The sequence below is a fragment of the Pan troglodytes genome, chromosome 11 (assembly GCF_028858775.2).
Source record: "Pan troglodytes isolate AG18354 chromosome 11, NHGRI_mPanTro3-v2.0_pri, whole genome shotgun sequence".
Classification (NCBI taxonomy): domain Eukaryota; kingdom Metazoa; phylum Chordata; class Mammalia; order Primates; family Hominidae; genus Pan; species Pan troglodytes.
The window spans coordinates 100,242,246-100,266,124 of NC_072409.2; the positions used below are offsets into that span (position 1 = coordinate 100,242,246).

The following is a 23,879-nucleotide window of genomic DNA, read 5'->3' on the forward strand; positions in this document are numbered from 1 at the left end:
AACAAACCAACAAAACTCAGGCTGAATCCCAGATCTACAAAATTAACTAATGCAACTTTGGGCATATTACTAAAACTCCAAATATTTGAGGCTTCTCATCTATAAATAGTGAATAATAATAATGTCAACTAGACTATCTACTTTGCGGGGTGGCTACAAGGATCTAATCAGGCAATTTGTTGTTGTTGTTGTTGTTGAGACGAAGTCTCGCCTTGTCCCCCAGGCTGGAGTGTAGTGGTGCAATCTCAGCTCACTGCAACCTCCGCCCCCTGGATTCAAGCGATTCCCCTGCCTCAGCCTCCTGAGTAGCTGGGATTACAGGTGCCTGCCACTACACCCAGCTAATTTTGGTATTTTTTTTTTAGTAGAGATGGGGTTTCACCATGTTGGCCAGGCTGGTCCCGAACTCCTGACCTCCAGTGATTTGCCCACCTCAGCCTCCCAAAGTGCTGGGATTTCAGGTGTGAGCCACCGTGTCCAACTGGCAATGTTTATTTAATCAATATTTATTAAGTACTTAATATATGCCAGTCAATATCCTAATGCTCAAGACATATACAATAATGAAACTACACAGTCTTAGATCTTGAGGAGCTCATAGGTTTTAAGAGAACATAGACTGCGAAATAATATGGTATATGCTTCCTGTGACAGATGCATGCACAAAGGTCCTGAATTCAGAGAAAAGTTATGGAACTCTGTGTGAGGCAAGCGTCACAGGAATGGCAACACACAACCTGAGTTAAGAAAGATAAACTCACCAGGAAATGAAGCCTAAGACACTATGAAAATGTTTCAACATTAATCCATAAAAATGATAATCACCAGAATTATTTTTAATTATCCAAAATTTCTGGAATAATTGAAATGTTTATTCTTTTTGGGGGGGGAGGGGGGATGGGGACAGAGTCTCACTCTGTCACCCAGGCTGGAGTGCAGTGGCACGATCTCGGCTCACTGCAACTTCCACCTCCCAGGCTCAAGCAATTCTCATGCCTCAGCCTCCAGAGTAGCTGGGACTACAGGCATGCGCCACCACACCCAGGTAACTTTTGTATTTTTAGCAGAGACGGGGTTTCGCCACGTTGGCCAGACTGGTCTGGAACTCCTGGCCTCAAGTGATCTGCCCACCTCAGCCTCCCAAAGTGCTGGGATAACAGGTGTGAGCCACTGCACCTGGCATGAAACGTTTATTCTTATACTAAAGTAAGGGAGTAAAATAGGTAGATACAACTGGATTTAAATTTTTTAATTGTACCTCTTAAACTCTATTTTTCTTTGTTATTTTGTCTAAATCCAATGTTTGTAAGCCAAATAGTAAATCTGGGGAACATTTTCTTCTTGTCTACATTGCTACCTTCTTTTAGAAAATAAGCACACTCAATCACAAATGGTAAACCAATCAACTGAAAGAAAAATAGACTACAAAATAACAAATTTGAGTCAACTCTTTTAAGTCTGCTTTCTCATTTTTATGCCAAAATATACAAACAATAACAGATTTCAAATACATATTCAACAGTAGTTTATAAGATGGTGATTAGTTATAGCTACTTAGTACTCTACTTTCCATTAAACTGCTCTGAAACCGAAAGGTAGTAGATGTACCTCATTGAAAATACTTGTAAATACTTATAGATTTATGATTCAAATATAAACTTTTCACTTTTTCTCAGTCATAGCACTGAGATATCAAATATTAATTTTAAACCATATAAGTAAAAAATAGGCAATAATTTTCTTATTTATAGTAATTAACTATATATTCCCAGGGATGTATCACAACTACAATGAAAAACCTAATTTTGAAATTACATTTTTTTCATAAATTTAAAACTTCAGCCTATTACTAAAAAGTCAAAAAACAGCATGTTACTTTTTTTTTTTTTTTTTTTGAGACGGAGTCTCACTCTGTCGCCCAGGCTGGATTTCAGTGGTGCAATCTCTGCTCACTGCAGCCTCCGCCTCCTTGGTTCACGCCATTCTCCTGCCTCAGCCTCCGGAGTAGCTGGGACTACAGGCGCCCGCCACGACGCCCGGCTAATTTTTTGTATTTTTAGTAGGGACGGGGTTTCACCGTGTTAGCCAGGATGGTCTCGATCTCCTGACCTCATGATCCACCCGCCTCGGCCTCCCAAAGTGCCGGGATTACAGGCGTGAGCCCCCGCGCCCGGCAAAAAAACAGCATGTTAAGATGCTGGTGAGGCTGCTGAGAAAAGGAAATGTTTATATATTATTGGTGGGAATGTAAATTAGTTCAGCCACTGTGGAAAGCGGAGTGGAGATTTCTCAAAGAACTCAGAACTACCATTTGATCCAGCAACCCCATTACTGGGTATATATCCAAAAGAAAATAAATCATTCTACCAAAAAAACACATGTACTTTTATGTTCATCACAGCACTATTCACAATAGCAAAGACATGGAATCAACACAGGTGCTCATCAATCAATGATGGATTGGATAAAGAAAATGTGGTACATACATACCATGGATTACTACACAGCCATAAAAAAGAACAAAATCATGTCCTATGCTACAACATGGCTGCAGCTGGAAGCCCTTATCCTAAGCAAATTAACACAGGAACAGAAAACCAAATACCACATGTTCTCACTTATAAGTAGAAGCTAAATACTGGATACTTGTGGACATAAAGACGACAGCAATACACGCTGGGGACTACTAGAGGGAAAAGGGCAGGAAGGGGGCAAGAGTTGAAAAATTAACAATTGGGTGCTATGCTGAATACCTGGGTGACAAAATCAATCATGCCCCAAACCTCAGCATCAGGCAATATACCCAGGTAACAAACTACACATGTACCCCCGGAATCTAAATAAAAGCTGAAATCATAAAAGGAAACAAAGAAAAGAAAAGAAAAAGAAAACTTCAGTCTTATTACTTATTGATGCCATTTTAGTGACCTGATCTTAAAGAAAAGTATGTAAGCTTGCTTTAACAAACAGACATGCTCAAATATAGGGATCTGAGAATTTTTAGGTAAAAAGAACATTTCATTAAAGTCAAAAGTAAAAACATAAATTTTAATACAAAATCTTTACAAATACAGTTGTATCTTACATTGGGAGTTCTTTAAACAATAAGGTAAAACACTATAAATTGCATTAATTAAAACAAGATAGGAAAAAAGTGTAAGTCTTTAAAAATGTAAATTAAATTAAGTAATTTAGACATATTGAAAGCAGTAGCTTTTAATATAAGTAGCTTTTGATGTAGATATCAAATCTAAGTTTTAGAAAAATAATTCTGGTAACTAACATTGGCAAATAAAGTAACAGAGTGGTGATAGGAGGTTGGGTGAAAAGATAATAAACACCTAAATCAAGGCAATAACTTTTTTTAGTCTAAACTAGTTTTAATCTATCTGCTTATAGCTACTTTTCATTTACTGATTTTGGCAATCCCACCATCCTACTTGATATGAAATTCAAGAGCACAAATAAAGTGAGACGATTTTCAAACTTGCTAAAGCCAAATAAGCTTAAAACTACTTTTTCTTCTGGAAAAAGTGCATATATTTTATTTTCATACAGTCTATTACATTTGTTCACAAAGTAGTGCTCAAATGTAATAACTGACCAGCTAAATAACATGAAATAAGAACATCTTAACAGTTTATACTGAGAATCTAAGTTCATAAAGATACTTTCTACCTTCCTAGATTTAAGCAAACAAAAATACTATTATAGGTATAAAATCTTCATTAAAGTTAATCTCTTTAACAGAAGCATAACAAATACCATATTTATTAGATTTTAAAGCATATTATCAAATGCTGAGAAAACATTTAAGCGAAAAGTCATAACTGTCTATAAAATATTAAAATCAAGAAAGTAGCAGGTCCAACAAATCTCCTCCTATGTAATTTCCTTAACTTTCCTAACACCTGGGAAACTGGCTGATCCAAGATAAGCTACCGGCAGTTGCTTGAGAGAATATAAAGAAAGGAACTGTTCACAAAAAGCAGGATGTCAAGAGTAAATGTACATTGTTCAGGTAACTTTGCATGACCATATCCTCAAAGGGCACGATGAACCTCTTAAACTGCTCCTCAAAGTCAACATGTTCAAAACTTACCATTGTCTCTCTTCAGACTTCAGAGTTTGACAGTCAACTGCATCTGCCCACTTTCACACATACTGCAAACCTTGGTGTTCTCTTCTATTGCTCCTTCCCTCCCCTCACACTGCAAATTAGTTACCTAAAATCATGCATTCTTAGTTTGTCCCCTGTACCTTTCCAATCACTGCTATTACCAATTACCACAAATTGGCAATTTAAAACAACATAAATGTATTATCTTACAGTTGTGGAGGTCAAAAGTCTGAAATGGGTTTTCTGGGGCTAAAGTCACAGTGTTAGCAAGACTCCATTCCTTCTGGAGACTCTAGGGAAGAAATCTTGTCTTGCCTTTTCTAACTTCTGGAGGCCACCCACATTCCTGGGTTCATGGTGACCTACTCTGACCTCTGCTTCTGTCATCACATCTCTGCCTCTGACTGTGACCCTCCTGCCTCCCTGTTATAAGGACTCTTATGATTACATCAGTCTCAACTAGATAAACTGGGACAAACTCCGATCTCAAGATCCTCAAATAAATCACATCTGCAAAGTCCCATTTTCCATGTAAGGTAACATATTCACAGGCTCTGAGGATAAGGGCAGATGTGGACATCTTTGAGGGACTGTTATTCTGACACAGGAGCCCTCTTTTCCATTGCTACAGTTGTTGTCTTGATTCAGGTGTTCATCATCTCTTCACCCAGCCTCCTATCTTCACTCCCTTCCTTTATCTACCAATATGGCACCAGAGTTATTTTCCTAAACTTAGATTTCATATCTGTCTGTCCCAAAAGCTGCAGTGGCTTTCCATTGCTTTCAAAATAAGTCTAAGTTTCTTAGCACAAAAAAGGACTTTCATAATTAGTCTTCATCATGCCTTTCCACCATTATCTCCAAACTTTTCCCTAAGCTCTACCACTCAACACTGCAAGTATTGCTCAAAAATAAACAAGTACATTTTATTTAGTGGCTATATCCAAGCAGTTGTTTAGAACAGTGGTCAGTAAACATTTTCTGTAAAGGGCCACAGAGTAAATATTTCAGTTTTTGTGGACCATAAGGTCTGTCTCGACAAGCACCCATAAACAATATGTAAACAAATGGGCATGGCTATCTTCTAGTAAAACTTTACAGAAAAAGGCTGCAGGTCAGACTTGGCCCATGGGCAGTAGTGTGCCAACCCCTAATAAAACGCCCTGCTCTCACTTCTCTTAGAAATTCCTTCTCATTCTCTAAGGCATAGCAAAAAGGATAATTTCCTTAGGAGGCCTCCATTTAATTCCCCTCCCAGATTTAATCCTTTTCTTTATTATATTCCCATTGTATTTCAGTATTTTGTACTTCTATGTAAGCATCTATATATCTGGAGATAGATATATAGTATCTCTGACAACAAAATGTAAGTTACAAGAGGAGCTCATTCATCTTTACACCTTCAGCTCTTAATACAGTGATATGCATAGGATATGCACTCAATAAATAACATGCACATTTTTTCAACGTTCTCAAAAAGAAATCCATCCCACAGCCGTAAAAGAACACTCCAATCTGCAAATTTCTTTGCAGACTGCCAGGTAAGTTCTCTGTCACAACTACTCCACTCTGCCACAAAAGTAGCTATGGACAAGACAAAACTTCACAAGAACAGACAGTGGGTGAGACCTGGCCTGTAGGCTATAGTGTGCCAACTCCTCCACTAAGGTAGCATATCTCAACTGTATCCTAACCTTATATACAATAATGAGTGTCATAACAATATGTTACCCATTCTCAATGCACACCTTCGTTCTCTGAACATAGTGCTGTTTTTCCCAGCTGTTATAACACAAAGTAAGAAAATGCAGGCCAAAATATTTGTTTACATTTTACCTGAATAATTTCAGAATTAAATTTTGATTCCAAATGCGCTGCTCTTTCTGCTTCAATGTTTTCTTCTAATTTCCTCACTCTTAGAGTAGTTGCCTGAAAACAAATTAAAAGTTTAAATTCATAAACATTGGTATTTAAAGAAGATATGGATCACTACAGTCCAGAATTATAATTAACACTTTAGATTAGTGGACTTGCAGCCTCATTTTTTTTTTTTTGCAAGAATGGAATGTAAAATTCATGCTCAGGAAGAATGCTTCCAGAGCCTGCTTTTTTTTCTTTACACTTTATAGAGGTATAACTTATATATAATAACCTACACATAGTGAAAATATACTTTTTGATACATTTTTATACACACACACACACACAAACACGTACACATCCATTAAATCACTGCCACAATCAATATAGGAAACATTTCCATCACTCTTAAAAGATTCCTTATGTCTCTTGGTAATGCCTTCCTCCAGCCCTCACCACCCCACCACATACCCAAGTAATCACGAATCTGCTTTTTGTCACTACAGAGAGGTTTGTATTTTCTGGAGTTGTATATAAATTGAATCATATATTATGCTTTTTATTGCCAGTCTTCTTTCCCCTTACATAATTATTTTGAGACCCATCCATGTGGTTGCATGCATCAATAGTTCATTCATTTTCATTGTTAAATAGTGTTCCACTTTATTAATAGACCACAATTGGTTTATCTGTTCACCTACTGATGGACATTTGACTTGTTTCCAGTTTAGGCAATTACAAATAAAGCTGCTATGAGCATTTGTGTGCAAGACTTTGTAGAGACACACACTTTCATTTCTCTGGGGTAAATAGTGAAGAATGGAATGAATGGGTCAAATGACAGGTACATATTGATTTTTTTTTTTTTTTTTTGAGACAGAGTCTCGCTCTGTCACCCAGGCTGGAGTGCAGTGGCACCATCTAGGCTCACTGCAAGCTCTACCTCCCGGGTTCATACCATTCTCCTGCCTCAGCCTCCCAAGTAGCTGGGACTACACGTACCGGCAACCATGCCCAGCTAATTTTTTATATTTTTAGTAGAGACGGGATTTCACCGTGCTAGCCAGGATGGTCTCGATCTCCTGACCTCGTGATCTGCCCGCCTCGGCCTCCCAAAGTGCTAGGATTACAGGCGTCAGCCACCGCACCCAGCCATATTGAATATTTTATGAAACTGCCACACTGTTTTCCAAAGCGATGGTGCCAATTTACATTACTAACACCAATGTATGAAATTTTCCATTGTTCCACATCCTCACCAACACTTGCTACGGTCATTTTCTGTTTTTGGTTTCTTGAGGTTTTATAGACAATCAAATAGGCATGTAGTGGTTATCTCATTTTAGTTTTAATTTGCATTGCCCCAATGACTAATGACACTGAGCATCTTTTCATGTACCTATTTGCCAACTGTGTATCTTCTTTGAAGAAGTATATGTTCAAATATTTTCACCATTTTTTAATTGAGCTGTTTATTTTCATATTACTGAGCTTTAAAAGTTCATTATACAATCTGAAAACAAGTCCTTTGTTAGATATATGATTTGCAAATGTTTTCTCCCAGTCTACGTCGTGTCTTCTCCTTCTCTTAACAGTATCACTTGCAAACCAAAACTTTTCATTATGATGAAGTCTAATTTATCAGTTTTTCCGGCAAGAGTCAGTTTCTGGACAGAAGCAGAAGTCAAGATCTTTATTTTTGAATACAATTTTTGTTCAGAAAATGCACCCCTGGGAAGTAGCGGATTACTAGTCCCAAAAAGGGAATCGGTCATGACCAAGAATCTGTTCGGGACAGAAAAACAGAACTATGGGAACATCCAGCATGTCTCAACATAACAGTAGCAAAGAAAACCCATGCCTAGAGTCCTGTCAATGGGGTAGTTCAATAGGGACAGAAAAAGGCATTACTAATTTGATTTCCCTTCCTAGATGAAATTTGGCGAAAAAATAAATTAATATTCATTATATTTACTAAACCATTTACCCTAAGCCAAGTTTTTTTTTTTATACTTTAAGTTTGAGGGTACATGTGAACAATGTGCAGGTTAGTTACATAGGTATACATGTGCCATGTTGGTGTGCTGCACCCATTAACTCGTCATTTAACATTAGGTGTATCTCCTAATGCTATCCCTCCCTGCTCCCCCGACCCCACAACAGGCTCCAGTGTGTGATGTTCCCCTTCCTGTGTCCATGTGTTCTCATTGTTCAATTCCCACCTAAGAGCGAGAACAGGCGGTGTTTGGTTTTTTGTCCTTGCAATAGTTTGCTCAGAATGATGGTTTCCAGCTTCATCCATGTCCCTACAAAGGACATGAACTCATCTGTTCATATCCTTCACTCTGCTTCGGCTCACGCTCAGTGCACTGCACCCACTGTCCTGCACCCACTTTCCGACACTCCCCAGTGAGATGAACCCAGTACCTGAGTTGGAAATGCTGAAATCACCCTTCTTCTGCGTCGCTCACGCTGGGAGCTATAGACTGGAGCTGTTCCTATTCAGCCATCTTGGCTCCACCCACTTAGCCAAGTTTTTATTAATGTTCAACTTGATTAATCTGACTTTCCTTCTCTCCCACCATTTCTTTTTGTTTACAGACAAAGATGGTAATGGATCACAATGAAAAGAAATAGAAATAAAAACTGAATAATCCACAAACTAATCAAGCAGTCTGTGAATAACTTAGAAATGACTATACTTCTTTCTGGGCAAATCCTTCCCATAATGATTATCATAGTGCAGAGCATAAACACAAACATCCCTTCTTCTCTAGAGGCCTTTGTAGATGCACCTGGTTCTGATGGCCTTCACAGTCATGGAGTAATCCTGCTTCAGGATATAATCACTCTGTGTTTTGCAAACATGAAAATCACAAAATATTCTTTTACAATGAACTATTTGCTTTATTTAGATTCTACAACCCTATGGAAAATATTTCTTAATGAGCTATTATACTAGAAAATAGTTTTGTTTTGTTTTTTTTACAGAAAGCATTAAATCCAAATATGATCCTTTTGGGTCTCAAGGTAATTTAAATCCAAAGGATAAAATAATACTTTGAATAAAATCTGACATTTATAATTTATACTACTAGAGTATTTAAAAATAACAGGCATTCCGCTGAAAGGTGAAACTAGTAAATATTCACAGTTTTGTCTGAAGACTCAAAACCTGAAAACCAAGAAATGAGGACATTTGGATATCTGATGTAACTAAGGAATTATTATTACTTTTTAGGTGTGATAATGATTAGAATTTTTTTAAACCCCAATCTTTCGGCCAGGCACAGTGGCCCCCGTCATTTTGGGAAGCTGAGGTGAGAGGACTGCTTGGGGCCAAGAGTTTGAGACCAGCCTGGGCAACAGAGAAAAACTGCATCTCTATAAAAGAATTAACTAAGTAAATTTTTTAATTAATAAATAAAATAAACCCTTATCTTTTAAAAAATACATACTAAAGTGTTCAGGGATGAAACTATATAATGTCTAGATATGGTTTAAAATAATCAAATTGGAGTTAGGGGTGGGGGTTGGTGTTCATAAAATAAGATTGGTCATAAGCTGATAACTGTTGAAGCTAAATCATAGGCACTTGGTTCACTATAATATTCTTTCTACTTTCATGTATGTGTGAAATTTTCCATATTGAGAAACATTTTTTAAACAACAAAACCAAAGTTATTAAAGTTAAGGGGGAAGTATGGCAATGGTATCATTATTTACCCAATTAACAAAATTAGGCCAGGCACAGTGGCTCACACTTGTAATCCCTGCACTTCAGAAGGCCAACTCAGGCAGATCACTTGAGCCCAGGAGTCCAAGGCCAGCCTGGGCAACATGGTGAAGCACCAATTCTACAAAAAAAATCCAAAAATTAGCCAGGCATGGTGATGTGCACCTGTAGTCCCAGCAACTTGGGAGGCTGAGGTGGGAGGATCACTTGAGCCCAGGAAATCAAGGCTGCAGTGAGCTGTCATGGTGCTACTGCACTCCAACCTAGGCAAGAGGAACGAGACCCCAGCTAAAAATATATAGGTATATATTTTGACAATGACAACAACAAAAAACCACTAGAATGAATTAAGACTTTCACGACTAAACAGAAAAAGTAAATGGGAAGTGGGAGTTTAACTCAAACTATTCCTACATATATTGCTGACGTGATAAGATAAGGCAAAGAAAATATTCCCCACATAGTCACTTTTTTCCCACCCTTCTCAAAAAATGTTTCCACAGAATACCAGTCCCACAGGACGTTCTTAGCTATTATATAAAAAAGCAATTACATCATCAGAAGCATGTGACAAACACAAAACTAAGCCAAACAATTTTCTTTACTAAAGACTTATCAAAACGTTAACATGACAATCTTGAAAAAGAAGAATAAAGATGGAAGACATATGTCATAATTGCAAAACTCACTACAAAGCTACAGTGATCACCTGAGCATGGTGGCTCACGCCTGTAATCCCAGTGCTTTGGGAGGCCAAGACAGGTGGACAGCTTGAGCCCAGAAGTTCAAGACCAGCCTGGGCAACATAGTAAAACCCTGTCTCTATCAAAACAAAAACAAAAAACAAAAATTAGCCAAGTGTGGTGGTGGCCACCTGTAAACCCAGCTATAAGGGAGGCTAAGGTGAGAGAATGGCTTGAGCCTGGGAGGCAGAGGTTACAGTAAGCAAAGATTCAGCCAGGTGACAGAGCCAGATTCTGTCTCAAAAAAAAAAAAAAAAAAAAAAGCTACAATAATCAAAACAATGTGGTACCAGCAAAAGGATACACATATAGATTCATATAGATCCACAGAAAGGAACTGACAGTCCAGAAATAAACTCACGAATGGGTAGTCAATTTATTTTTGATAATGGTGCCATCACCACTCAATGGAAAAGATTCATCTTTTCATTAAATGATGCTGAGACAATTGGATATAAACAGGCAAAAGAATAAATTTGGATCCCATACCTCATATCATATAAAAAAATAAATTCTAAATGGATCAATGACCTAAATATATGAGCTAAAAACCATAAAACTCTTAGAAGAAAACATAGGGGTAAATCTTTACAGCCTGGGCAACATAGTCAAACCTGGTCTCTACAAAAAAATTAAATTAGCCGGGTGTGGTGAGGCACACTTATGGTCCCAGCTACTTGGGAGGCTAAAGTGGAAAGGACGGCTTGGGCCCAGGAGGTTGAGACTTCAGTGAGCTGAGATCATGCCACTGCACTCCAGCCTCAGCAACACAGCAAGACCCTGTCTCAAAAAAAATCCAAAAATCTTCATGACCTTAGATTTGGCAATGGATTCTCAGATAGCAAAAGCACAAGCATAAATAAATAAACAAACAAACAAACAACTTCATAGAAATTAAAAACTTATTACAACACTATTCACAATAGCAAAGGTATGTAATCAACCTAGGTGTCCATCAACAAATGAATAAAGAAAGTGGGTTATATATACACAATGGAATACTACTTGGCCACAAAAAAAAGAACGAAATGCTGTCATTTGCAGCAATATGAATGGAACTAGACGTCATTATGTTAAGTAAAATAAGCCAGGCACAAAAAGACAAATATCGCACGTTCTCACTCATATGTGAGAGCTAAAAAAGTTAATCTCGGCTGGGCATGGTGGCTCATGCCTGTAATCCTAGCACTTTGGAAGGCTGAGGTGAGAGGATTGCTTGAGGTCAGGAGTTCAAGACCAGTCTGAGCAAAATCTCTATAAAAAAGTGAGACCTCATCTCTATTAAAAAACAAAAACAAAAAAAAAACTATAGGCCAGGCACGGTGGCTCATGCCTGTAATCCCAGTACTTTGGGAGGCCGAGGTGGGCAGATCACCTGAGGTCAGGAGTTCAAGACCAGGCTGGCCAACATGGCGAAACCCTGTCTCTACTAAAAATACAAAAATTAGCTAGGTGTCATAGCAGGCACCTGTAATCCCAGCTACTCAGGAGGCTGAGGCAGGAGAATCACTTGAACCCGGGAGGTGGAAGTTGCAGTGAGTGGAGATTGCACACTGCACTCCAGCCTGGGTGAGACAGTGAGACTTCATCTAAAAAAAAAAAAATCCTAAAAAATTAAAAAATAAAAGTAAAAAAAGTTAATCTCAAGGACGTAGAGAGTAGAATGACAGTTAGGATAGTTATCAGAGGCTGGAAAGGGTGTCAGGGTGTGGGTGGCAGGGCAGACAGATTGACTAATGGGTACAAACATACAGTTAGAAGGAATAAGTTCTAAAGTTAGATAGCAGAGTAGGGTGACTACAGTTAACAACAATGTATTGTATATTTTAAAATAGCTGGAAGAGAGATCTTGAAATATTCCTAACACATAGAAATGATCAACGTTCAAGATGATGAATAGCCTAACGAGTGACTTGATAATTTCATTCTATGCACATAAAAAAACACATGTACCCCATAAATATGTATAAATTTTACGTAACAATACAAAATTAAAACTAAAAGACAAAAAACATATGTGTATCCAAGGACTTTATTAGGAAAATGAAAAGATAACCTAAAGAATGGGAGAAAATACTTACAAATCATATATCTGAGCACGTTCTAGTATCCAGAATAAAAAAAGAAATCATACGATAAAAGGACAACTCAAAATATGAGTACAGGACTTAGATATTTGTCTAAAAAAGATATGTAAATGACCAATAACTATATGAAATAATGCTCAAAACTATTAGTCACTGGGGAAATGAAAACTAAAAACATGAAGAGATACCTTCACACCCACTACATGGCTATAATTTATTTTTTTTCTTTTTTTTATTATACTTTAAGTTCTAGGGTACATATGCACAACGTGAAGGTTTGTTACATATGTATACACATGCCATGTTGGTGTGCTGCACCCATCAACTCGTCATTTACATTAGGTATATCTCTTAATGCTATCCCTCCCCCATCCCTCCACCCCACGACAGGCCCCGGTGTGTGATGTTCCCCATCCTGTGTCCAAGTGTTCTCATTGTTCATTTCCCACCTATGAGTGAGAACATGCGGTGTTTGGTTTTTTGTCCTTGCAATAGTTTGCTCAGAATGATGGTTTCCAGCTTCATCCATGTCCCTACAAAGGACATGAACTCATAGTTTTTTATGGCTGCATAGTATTCCATGATGTATATCTGCCACATTTTCTTAATCCAGTCTATCATGGTTGGACATTTGGGTTGGTTCCAAGTCTTTGCTATTGTGAATAGTGCCGCAATAAACATACGTGTGCATATGTCTTTATAGCAGCATGATTTATAATCCTTTGGGTATATACCCAGTAATGGGATGGCTGGCTCAAACCGTATTTCTAGTTTTAGATCCTTGAGGAATTGCCACACTGTCTTCCACAATGGTTAAATTAGTTTACAGTCCTTCCAACAGTGTAAAAATGCTCCTATTTCTCCACATCCTCTATAGCACCTGTTGTTTCCTGACTTTTTAATGATCGCCATTCTAACTGGTGTGAGATGCTATCTCATTGTGGTTTTGATTTGCATTTCTCTGATGGTCAGTGATGATGAGCATTTTTTCATGTGTCTGTTGGCTGCATAAATGTCTTCTTTTGAGAAGTGTCTGTTCATATCCTTCACCCACTTTTGGATGGGGTTGTTTGTTTTTTTCTTGTAAATTTGTTTGAGTTCATTGTAGATTCTGGATATTAGCCCTTTGTCAGATGAGTAGATTCCAAAAATTTTCTCCCATTCTGTAGGTTACCTGTTCGCTCTGATGGTAGCTTCTTTTGCTGTGCAGGAGCTCTTTAGTTTAATTAGATCTCATTTGTCAATTTTGGCTTCTGTTGCCATTGCTTTTGGTGTTTTAGTCATGAAGTCCTTGCCCGTGCCTATGTCCTGAATGGTATTGCCTAGCTTTTCTTCTAGGGTTTTTATGGTTTTAGGTTTAACATTTAAGTCTTTAATTCATCTTGAATTAATTTTTGTATAAGGTGTAAGGAAGGAATCCAGTTTCAGCTTTCTACATATGGCTAGCCAGTTTTCCCAGCACCATTTATTAAATAGGGAATCCATTCCCCATTTCCTGTTTTTGTCAGGTTTGTCAAAGATCAGATGGTCGTAGGTGTGTGGTATTACTTCTGAGAGCTCCGTTCTGTTCCATTGGTCTATATTTCTGTTTTGGTACCAGTACCATGCTCTTTTGGTTACTGTAGCCTTGTAGTATAGTTTCAAGTCAGGTAGCATGATGCCTCTAGCTTTGTTCTTTTGGCTTAGGATTGTCTTGGCAATGCGGGCTCTTTTTTGGTTTCATATGAACTTCAAAGTAATTTTTTCCAATTCTGTGAAGAAAGTCATTGGTAGCTTGATGGGGATGGCATTGAATCAATAAATTACCTTGGGCAGTATGGCCATTTTCATGATATTTATTCTTCCTATCCATGAGCATGGAAGGTTCTTCCATTTGTTTGTATCCAATTTTATTTTGTTGAGCACTGGTTTGTAGTTCTCCTTGAAGAAGTCTTTCACATCCCTTGTAAGTTTATTCCTAGGTATTTTATTCTATTTGTAGCAACTGTGAATGGGAGTTCACTCATGAGTTGGCTCTCTGTTTCTCTGTTATTGGTGTATAAGAATGCTTGTGATTTTTGCACATTGATTTTGTATCCTGAGACTGCTGAAATTGCTTATCAGCTTAAGGAGATTTTGGGCTGAGATGATGGGGTTTTCTAAACATACAATCATGTCATCTACAAACAGGGACAATTTGACTTCCTCTTTTCCTCATTGAATACCCTTTATTTCTTTCTCCTGCCTGATTGCCCTGGCCAGAACTTCCAACACTATGTTGAATAGGAATGGTGAGGGAGGGCATCCCTGTCTTGTGCCAGTTTTCAAAGGGAATGCTTCCAGTTTTTGCCCATTCAGTATGATATTGGCTGTGGGTTTGTCATAGATAGCTCTTATTATTTTGAGATATGTCCCATCAATACCTAATTTATTGAGAGTTTTTAGCATGAAGGGCTGTTGAATTTTGCCAAAGGCCTTTTCTGCATCTATTCAGATAATCATGTGATTTTTGTCATTGGTTCTGTTTATGTGATGGATTACGTTTATTGATTTGCGTATGTTGAACCAGCCTTGCAACCAGGGATGAAGCCCACTTGATCATGGTGGATAAGCTTTTCGATGTGCTGCTGGATTCAGTTTGCCAGTATTTTATTGAGGATTTTTGCATCAATGTTCATCAGGGACATTGGTCTAAAATTCTCTTTTTTTGTTGTGTCTCTGCCAGGCTTTGGTATCAGGATGATGCTGGCCTCATAAAATGAGTTAGGGAGGATTCCTTCTTTTTCTATTGATTGGAATAGTTTCAAAAGGAATGGTACCAACTCCTCCTTGTACCTCTGGCAGAATTCGGCTGTGAATCGTCTGGTCCTGGACTTTTTTTGGTTGGTTAGGCTATTGATTATTGCCTCAATTTCAGAGCCTGTTACTGGTGTATTTTGGGATTCAACCTCTTCCTGGTTTAGTCTTGGGAGAGTGTATGTATCCAGGAATTTATCCATTTCTTCTAGATTTTCTAGTTTATTTGTATAGAGGTGTTTATAGTATTCTCTGATGGTAGTCTGTATTTCTGTGGGATCGGTGGTGATATCCCCTTTATCACTTTTTATTGTGTCTATTTGATTCTTCTCTCTTTTCTTCTTTATTAGTCTTGCTAGCAGTCTATCAATTTTGTTGATCTTTTAAAAAAAACAGCTGCTAAATTCATTGATTTTTCTGAAGGGTTTTTTGTGTGTCTATCTCCTTCACTTCTGCTCTTCGTTATGTCTTGCCTTCTGCTAGCTTTTGAATGTGTTTGCTCTTGCTTCTGTAATTCTTTTAATTGTGATGTTAGGGTGTTGATTTTAGATCTTTCCTGCTTTCTCTTGTGGGCATTTAGTGCTATATATTTCCCTCTACACACTGCTTTGAATGTGTCCCACAGATTCTGGTATGTTGTGTCTTTGTTCTCGTTGGTTTCAAAGAACATCTTTATTTCTGCCTTCATTTCGTTATGTACCCAGCAGTCATTCAGGAGCAGGTTGTTCAGTTTCCATGTAGTTGAGCGGTTTTGAGAGAGTTTCTCAATCCTGAGTTCTAGTTTGATTGCACTGTGGTCTAAGAGACACTTTGTTAAAATTTCTGTTCTTTTGCATTTGCTGAGGAGTGCTTTACTTCCAACTATGTGGTCAATTTTGGAATAAGTGCAATGTGGTGCTGAGAAGAATGTATATTCTGTTGATTTGGGGTGGAGAGTTCTGTAGATGTCTATTAGGTCCGCTTGGTGCAGAGATGAGTTCAATTCCTGGATATCCTTGTTAACTTTCTGTCTAGTTGATCTGTCTAATGCTGACAGTGGGGTGTTAAAGTCTCCCATTATTATTGTGTGGGAGTCTAAGTCTTTTTGTAGGTCTCTAAGGATTTGTTTTATGAATCTGAGTGCTCCTGTATTGGGTGCATATATATTTAGCATAGTTAGCTCTTCTTGTTGAATTGATCCCTTTACCATTATGTAATAGCCTTCTTTGTCTCTTTTGATCTTTGTTGGTTTAAAGTCAGCTTTATCAGAGACTAGGATTGCAACCACCACTTTTTTTCTTTTCCATTTTCTTGGTAGATCTTCCTCCATCCCTTCATTTTAAGGCTATGTGTGTCTCTGCACATGAGATGGGTCTCCTGAATACAGCACACTGATGGGTGTTGAATCTTTATCCAATTTGCCAGTCTGTGTCTTTTAATTGGAGCATTTAGCCCATTTACATTTAAGGTTAATATTGTTATGTGTGAATTTGATCCTGTCATTATGATGTTAGCTGGTTATTTTGCTCATTAGTTGATGCAGTTTCTTCCTTCCTAGCATGGATGGTCTTTACAATTTGGCATATTTTTGCAGGGGCTCGTATCAGTTTTTCCTTTCCATGTTTATTGCTTCCTTCAGGAGCTCTTGTAAGGCAGGCCTGGTGGTGACAAAATCTCTCAGCATTTGCTTGTCTGTAAAGGATTTTATTTCTCCTTCACTTATGAAGCTTAGTTTGGCTGGATAAGAAATTCTGGGTTGAAAATTCTTTTCTTTAAGCATGTTGAATATTGGCCCCCACTCTCTTCTGGCTTGTAGAGTTTCTGCTGAGAGATCCACTGTTAGTCTGATGGGCTTCCCTTTGTGGGTAACCCGACCTTTCTCTCTGGTTGCCCTTAACATTTTTATCTTCATTTCAACTTTGGTGAATCTGACAATTATGTGTCTTGGAATTGCTTTTCTCGAGGAGTATCTTTGTGGCGTTCTCTGTATTTCCTGAATTTGAATGTTGGCCTGCCTCGCTAGGTTGGGGAAATTCTCCTGGATAATATCCTGAAGAGTGTTTTCCAACTCGGTTCCATTTTCCCCATCACTTTCAGGTACACCAATCAGACGTAGATGTGGTCTTTTCACATAGTCCCATATTTCTTGGATGTTCCGTTCGTTTCTTTTTACTCCTTTTTCTCTAAACTTCTCTTATCACTTCATTTCATTCCATTCATTTGATCTTCAATCACTGATACCCTTTCTTTCACTTGTTCAAATCGGCTACTGAACCTTGTGCATACATCACGTAGTTCTCGTGCCACGGTTTTCAGCTCAGTCAGGTTATTTAAGGACTTCTCTACACTGTTTATTCTAGTTAGCCATTCGTCCAACCTTTTTTCAACATTTTTAGCTTCTTCACAATGGGTTCGAACATCCTCCTTTAGCTCAGAGCAGTTTGTTATTACCGATCATCTAAAGCCTTCTTCTCTCAACTCCTCAAAGTCATTCTCCGTCCAGCTTTGTTCTGTTGCTGGGGAGGAGCTGAGTTCCTTTGGAGAGGTAGAAGAGCTCTGATTTTTAGAATTTTCAGCTTTTCTGCTCTGTTTTTTCCCCATCTTTGTGGTTTTATCTACCTTCGGTCTTTGATGATGGTGACATACAGATGGGGTTTTGGTGTGAATGTCCTTTCTGTTTGTTAGTTCTCCTTCTAACAGGACCCTCAGCTGCAGGTCTGTTGGAGTTTACTGGAGGTCCACTCCAGACCCTGTTTGCCTGGATATCAGCAGCGGAAGCTGCAGAACAGCAAATATTGCTGAACAGCCAATGTTGCTGCCTGATCATTCCTCTGGAAGCTTCGTCACAGAGGGGTACCCAGCCGTGTGAGGCATCAGTCTGCCCCTACTAGGGGATGCCTCCCAGGTAGGCTACTCAGGGGTCAGGGACCCTCTTGAAGAGGTAGTCTGTTTGTTCTCAGATCTCAAACTCCAAGCTTGGAGAACCACTACTCTCTTCAAAGCTGTCAGACAGGGACATTTAAGTCTGCAGAGGTTTCTGCTGCCTTTTGTTTGGCTATGCCCTGCCCCCAGAGGTGGAGTCTACAGACGCAGGCAGGCCTCCTTGGGCTGCGGTGGGCTCCACCCAGTTTGAGCTTCCCTGCCACTTTGTTTACCTACTCAAGCCTCATCAATGGTGGGCGCTCCTCCCCCAGCCTCGCTGCTGCCTTGCACTTGGATCTCAGACTGCTGTGCTAGCAATAAGCAAGGCTCCGTGGGCATGGGACTCTCTGAGCCAGGTGCGGGATATAATCTCCTGGTGTTCCATTTGCTAAGACCACTGGAAAAGTGCAGTATTAGGGTGGGAGTGACCCGATTTTCGAGGTGCCATCTGTCACAGCTTCCCTTAGCTAGGAAAGGCAATTCCCTGACCCCTTGCACTTCCCGGGTGAGGCGATGCCTCATCCTGCTTAGGCTCACGCTCGTTGGGCTGCACCCACTGTCCTGCACCCACCATCTGACAAGCCCCAGTGAGATGAATCTGGTACCTCAGTTGGAAATACAGAAATCACCCATCTTCTGTATCACTCACGCTGGGAGCTGTAGACTGGAGCTGTTCCTATTCGGCCATCTTGGACCAAAACCAGATGGCTATAATTTAAATAACAGAAAATACTGGAAGAAAATTGGAAAAACTAGAAACCTCATACATTACTGATAGGAATGTAAAATGGTTTGGCTGCTGTGGAAAACAGCTAGGTAGCTGCTCAAAAAATTAAACATAGAGTTACCATATGACCCAGCAATTACATTCCTATATATTTACCCAAGAGAAATGAAAACAGATTCAAAAAATTATGCACAAAAGTTGATAGCAGCATTTTTCATAACAGCCAAAGATGGAATGCACCCAAATGTCCATCAACCAATGAATGAATAAACAAGATGTTGTGAATCCATAGAATGGAATATTATCCAGCAAGAAAATGGAATGAAGTACCAATAAATGTGATACCATGGATTAACCTTGAAAACATATATAAAAAAGGTAAAAGAAGTCAAATACAAAAGACCACATGCTGTATGATTTCATTTATAAGAATTGTCCAGAATAGGCAAATCCAGAGACAAAAAGTATATTAAGTGGTTGCAGGAGGATAGGGAAGAAGGAGAGAACGAAAAGGGCAGTAGCTGCTAATGAATATGAAATTTCTTAGTGGGGTGATGAAAATGCTCTGGAATTAGATAGTGGTAATAGTTGCACAGTATAGTGAATATATTAAAAGCATTGAATTGTATACTTTTAAAGGGTGGGTTTTATGATATGTGAAGTATATCTCAATTGAAAAATAAAGAATCCCTGATTGGAATGTCAAGACGTGGCAGCCACCTAAATTAAACTTCTGATTCTCATTGTGGAAAAAAAGTTATTTCTAAATGCTGACTTTGAAGCCTTAGAACAAGGGTCCCCCAGAGGTTGTAGGTATAAAGCATGATGCATACTGTAGCAGAGAAATTATTATGTTTAGCCCACACCAGAATGAGCATTATCCCAGATGGGCCCAATGCTAATTTTTTCTTTAAGAAAGTATAAAGGATAAGGTTCTTGCCCTTAAAGAACTGAAGTCAGTTTTCTCAGTACCTAGTATACTCATTTTAGTTTCTGTAAGTCAAAAAAACGTCTAGCCAGTCACAAGGAAATAGCCCATAGGATTGAGAATAAATGATTTTAAAAGCTAGCAAAGGACCAAAATCTCACAAACCACAACTAAATAACTTACTCATGTAAACAAACACCTCCTGTTTCCCAAAAACCTATGGAAATAAATTTTTTTTTAAAAAAGCAAATAAAGGGCACAGAGAGAAAAAAAACAAGGCTAACAATTTTAAAATATTTTCTCAGATTCCAAAAAGCATATATGCTTCTTTATCAAAATGATAGTAATATATTTTGTTAAATGCAGAATATTCAGTGATTCTATAATGAATCAAAAATTCAAGTTTTCACTTCTTGTATATATATTAATTAGTTAATTAATGATCTAGTTTACACTCCAAAAATCAAAAAGAGGTTCTGTTTTTCCTGCTTAGAGCAAAACACAGGGGGTGGAAATAATAAACTGGAGATCATGTCTTTATTTTCACAACTTCTCATTTTAAATGAAATGTCAGAAAATTATAAGGTGCTTATTATTACTGAAACTATCAATTTCTCAGTAAGGACAGCAAAAAATCTTCAAATCTTTAAACAAACTCCTTCCAAGAGTAGGGTTTGTTGATAGACATAATTAAATTTAAGCCTTCTTAATAATTTTTTTTAAATCTTCTAGTCCAATGAATTAATTCTCAAATCCAGCAGAGGGTGCTAGAGGAACATCAACATGCTGCTCAAAAAAATTTTTTCCAATACCACCTAGGAGAACTAGCGTAACATTCATAAACTGTTTCATAGGCATCCAATCCTAACGTAATCAACAAAGAAAGGGCAGAAAGCGGAACAAAATTCTGGTTAAAATGCATATATATATATATATATATATATATACACACACGTGTATACATATATATACGTGTATATATATGTGTATATATATATACACACACACACATATATGTTCATATATACTACAGGTTAATTTAACTATATACAGCTTTGCCTATAATACAGGTATTACACTGTACTATGTACTATACACTACGAACAACAGTCCTTTTTTTTTTTTTTTGAGACAGAGTCTCACTCTGTCTACCAGGCTAGAGTACAGTGGTGCAATCTCAGCTCACTGCAACCACCTCCTGGTTTCAAGCAATTGTCCTGCCTCAGCCTCCTGAGTAGCTGGGACCACAAGCACACACCACCATGCCCAGCTACTTTTTGTATTTTTGGTAGAGATGGGGTTTCACCATGTTGCCCAGGCTGATCTCGGACTCTTGACCTCAAGTGATCCGCCCACCTTGGCCTCCCAAAGTGCTGGGATTACAGGCGTGAGCCACTACGCCTAGCCAAACAACAGTTCTGTATGTAACACAAAGTTATCACATATTTTGTCATTTATAAGCTGACTGCCATGTCCTTTCCTACAGCAATGTACTGCCAAGAGATTTTTATTTTAGTAAATAGTAGGTGTTACTCTACCTCTTTTTTGGTGTAATTTATATCTCACTAAATCATATTAAGCCCAATTAGATCATCTAGTACACTTAAGAAAAGGGGGTTTTCAGTCTTTGAAGAGGGCAATATAGAGAAGAATGTCTCCTATCCAACCCTTTGATACATGTTACTTTATTATAAACCAGGAATGAGCTGAAGACTCCAATTCAGCAGCAGAACTAACCAAACATACCCAGATGTTCTCCACGTCACATTTGGTTCTATGGTTTCCATGGGCCTCTTCCAAAAGTTTCACAAAAGTTATGAAAACATATGTGTACAATGAATGTGCTGAAAGATTGAGTAAACAAAACAGTTTCTACTACATTCTGTTATCCCCAAATATATTCAGCTTAGAGGATTTGAACTTAAAACAATTAGTCAAGCAGAAAAACTGAGATATGAAATTTAGTCCACTAAAATAGACATCAAGAAAAATGAGATGAATTATCATGAGTACATACTAGTTAATGATTTCCTCAGGACTGTGTTGTATGTTAGTTTCCTCATTAGTTGCACAAAGTTTACCCCAAATGTATCAATAACTTGTATAAATAGAAAATGATTATTTTTCCAGATTTTATCACCTGATAATTCCCTTTAATAGATGTTTTCATAAGTAATAAATATAGTAATAATCCATCTACAAAAAGGTGATTCCAAGGGACTGAATCATCATAGACTGATTAATTCTACAATGCTTATTTTAATGATAAGTGTATTTTATTTTGTTACATTTTAATAGCTGTTAATATTTTATTATATGCATGTTAATATTTAAATATAACACTTATTCTTTACCTGGGCAGGGAAGGGGGGCATACTTGTTAATACTATCTTTTGAGCCCTTAAACAGAAGGTCTCAAAGGATTTTTATTACCAAAAAAGATGCCTCAGAGGGTCAGAGTCTCCAAGTATTTGATAAGTGTTTGTAAAACAGGCATCACAGTATTAAATCACTTAATCGCTAGAGTCATAAATTGAAGGGTCATAATTAAGAACTGTCTATAAGCCCTTTACTATTTATCATCCTTGTTCTAATCAAACATGTTAAGAAACAATAATATTATTCAATTAGTCTGACCTTCAATGTTGGCTTTTTAAATGAAAGCATTTATATTTCTAATGTCACTTCTACATGACAGAGTGTATTTACATTAATGTCACTGAGGAGATTATGCCTAGAGTTAAATATTAATATGCTACAGTTTTCAAAGAACTCTCGTGTATGTTCTCATTTGACTTTTAAAATAACATGATATATTTTACATAAGGGGCCTCGTATGATACATAATATTTTAAATCTTAATAAGGCATTCTAATTTGAAGGTGGTGTTTTTTTTTAAGTAGCTCTCCTACTTTCCATGTGGCCAGCACAGTACATTAGAAAAACGACTCAGAGACAAAATTAATGCTGCTTTGTGACTCAGAACACGGGAACTGCCATGTAAAAGAGAACAGGAAGGAAGTCCAACTGGTCTTGGAAGTGAACTGGTCAGGAAGTCCTATCCACTTTATTCTACCCTCACAGAAGTCCAAAGATTTTACATTTATATTCAATCCCATTAAACAAATGTGAGTGCATAAAAACAAAAGATTATTAAAAACAAATGAATAGGTTTATAACTTTTCATGATGATCTCATTGATACTTATTTTACTATATAGGTCAACTAAAAAGCAGAATGGAACATTATTTATAGAGTACCTACTATATGCCAGATGCCATACTAGGTCCTTGGCCCAAAGGCCAAAACGAGTCCTGACACATCTATAAGCATTTCCATTATGAGTAAGCAAAGGACCTGTGTTGTAGACAAAAACTCATTTGTCGCTAAAGGATATTCCTTCTACTTACTTCTCTGAACTACAATTCATCTGTAACTGTTTTATTAATGGCCAAAACATACTTGTTTTCCAGAATCCCCTAGATTATTTTACATAAACAGGCTCATATAAAGCATAGCAGAACATAGAAAGATTCAGAGTTCTCTGTGCCAGTCATCTTGATCATGATTAACTATGCAGTTCTGAAGGTAGAAAATTCAGAGTTAAAGTCACTGAGGATGGTAACAGAGCCTTAACGGTTTCAGAAGGGATATATGAGGACAATAGGCTGACAATAGAAATAAACTGGAGAACACTGTAATTTTTTTATTCAGCAAGAAGTGAAGTATACCACTCAGATTATAAAAGAGTTTAATGAAGAAAAAGTTTTATTACTTCTAGGTATAATCAAAAAACCCACAGATAATAAAAATAAGAAATATCAGGAACAGAATTTGTGGTCGCAAATTCTGATTAACATGATAATAAACTGATTTACCTTCTTTAAAAATTATCTCTACCTTTTCTGGCAAAAAAAACTTGAGTATTTACCAAATTTTTAACTGAAGTTCCAATCTTAAAATTTATTATAAACATAAAATGCTGCATTTAAATGTGTAATA

At 37.6% G+C, this 23,879-nt stretch overlaps 1 protein-coding gene across 7 annotated transcripts in view; it reads right to left on the bottom strand.

The window, feature by feature from the left end:
• The window catches only part of CCDC171 (coiled-coil domain containing 171), a 443,650-nt gene that overhangs the window by 308,877 nt on the left and 110,894 nt on the right, over nt 1–23,879 (bottom strand). For all 7 annotated transcript variants that reach the window (XM_054658718.2, XM_054658719.2, XM_001149040.8 and 4 more), the window contains one exon: nt 5,957–6,049. In XM_054658718.2, coding sequence (XP_054514693.1) covers nt 5,957–6,049 — 93 coding nt within the window. The remainder of the gene's footprint in view (nt 1–5,956; nt 6,050–23,879) is intronic.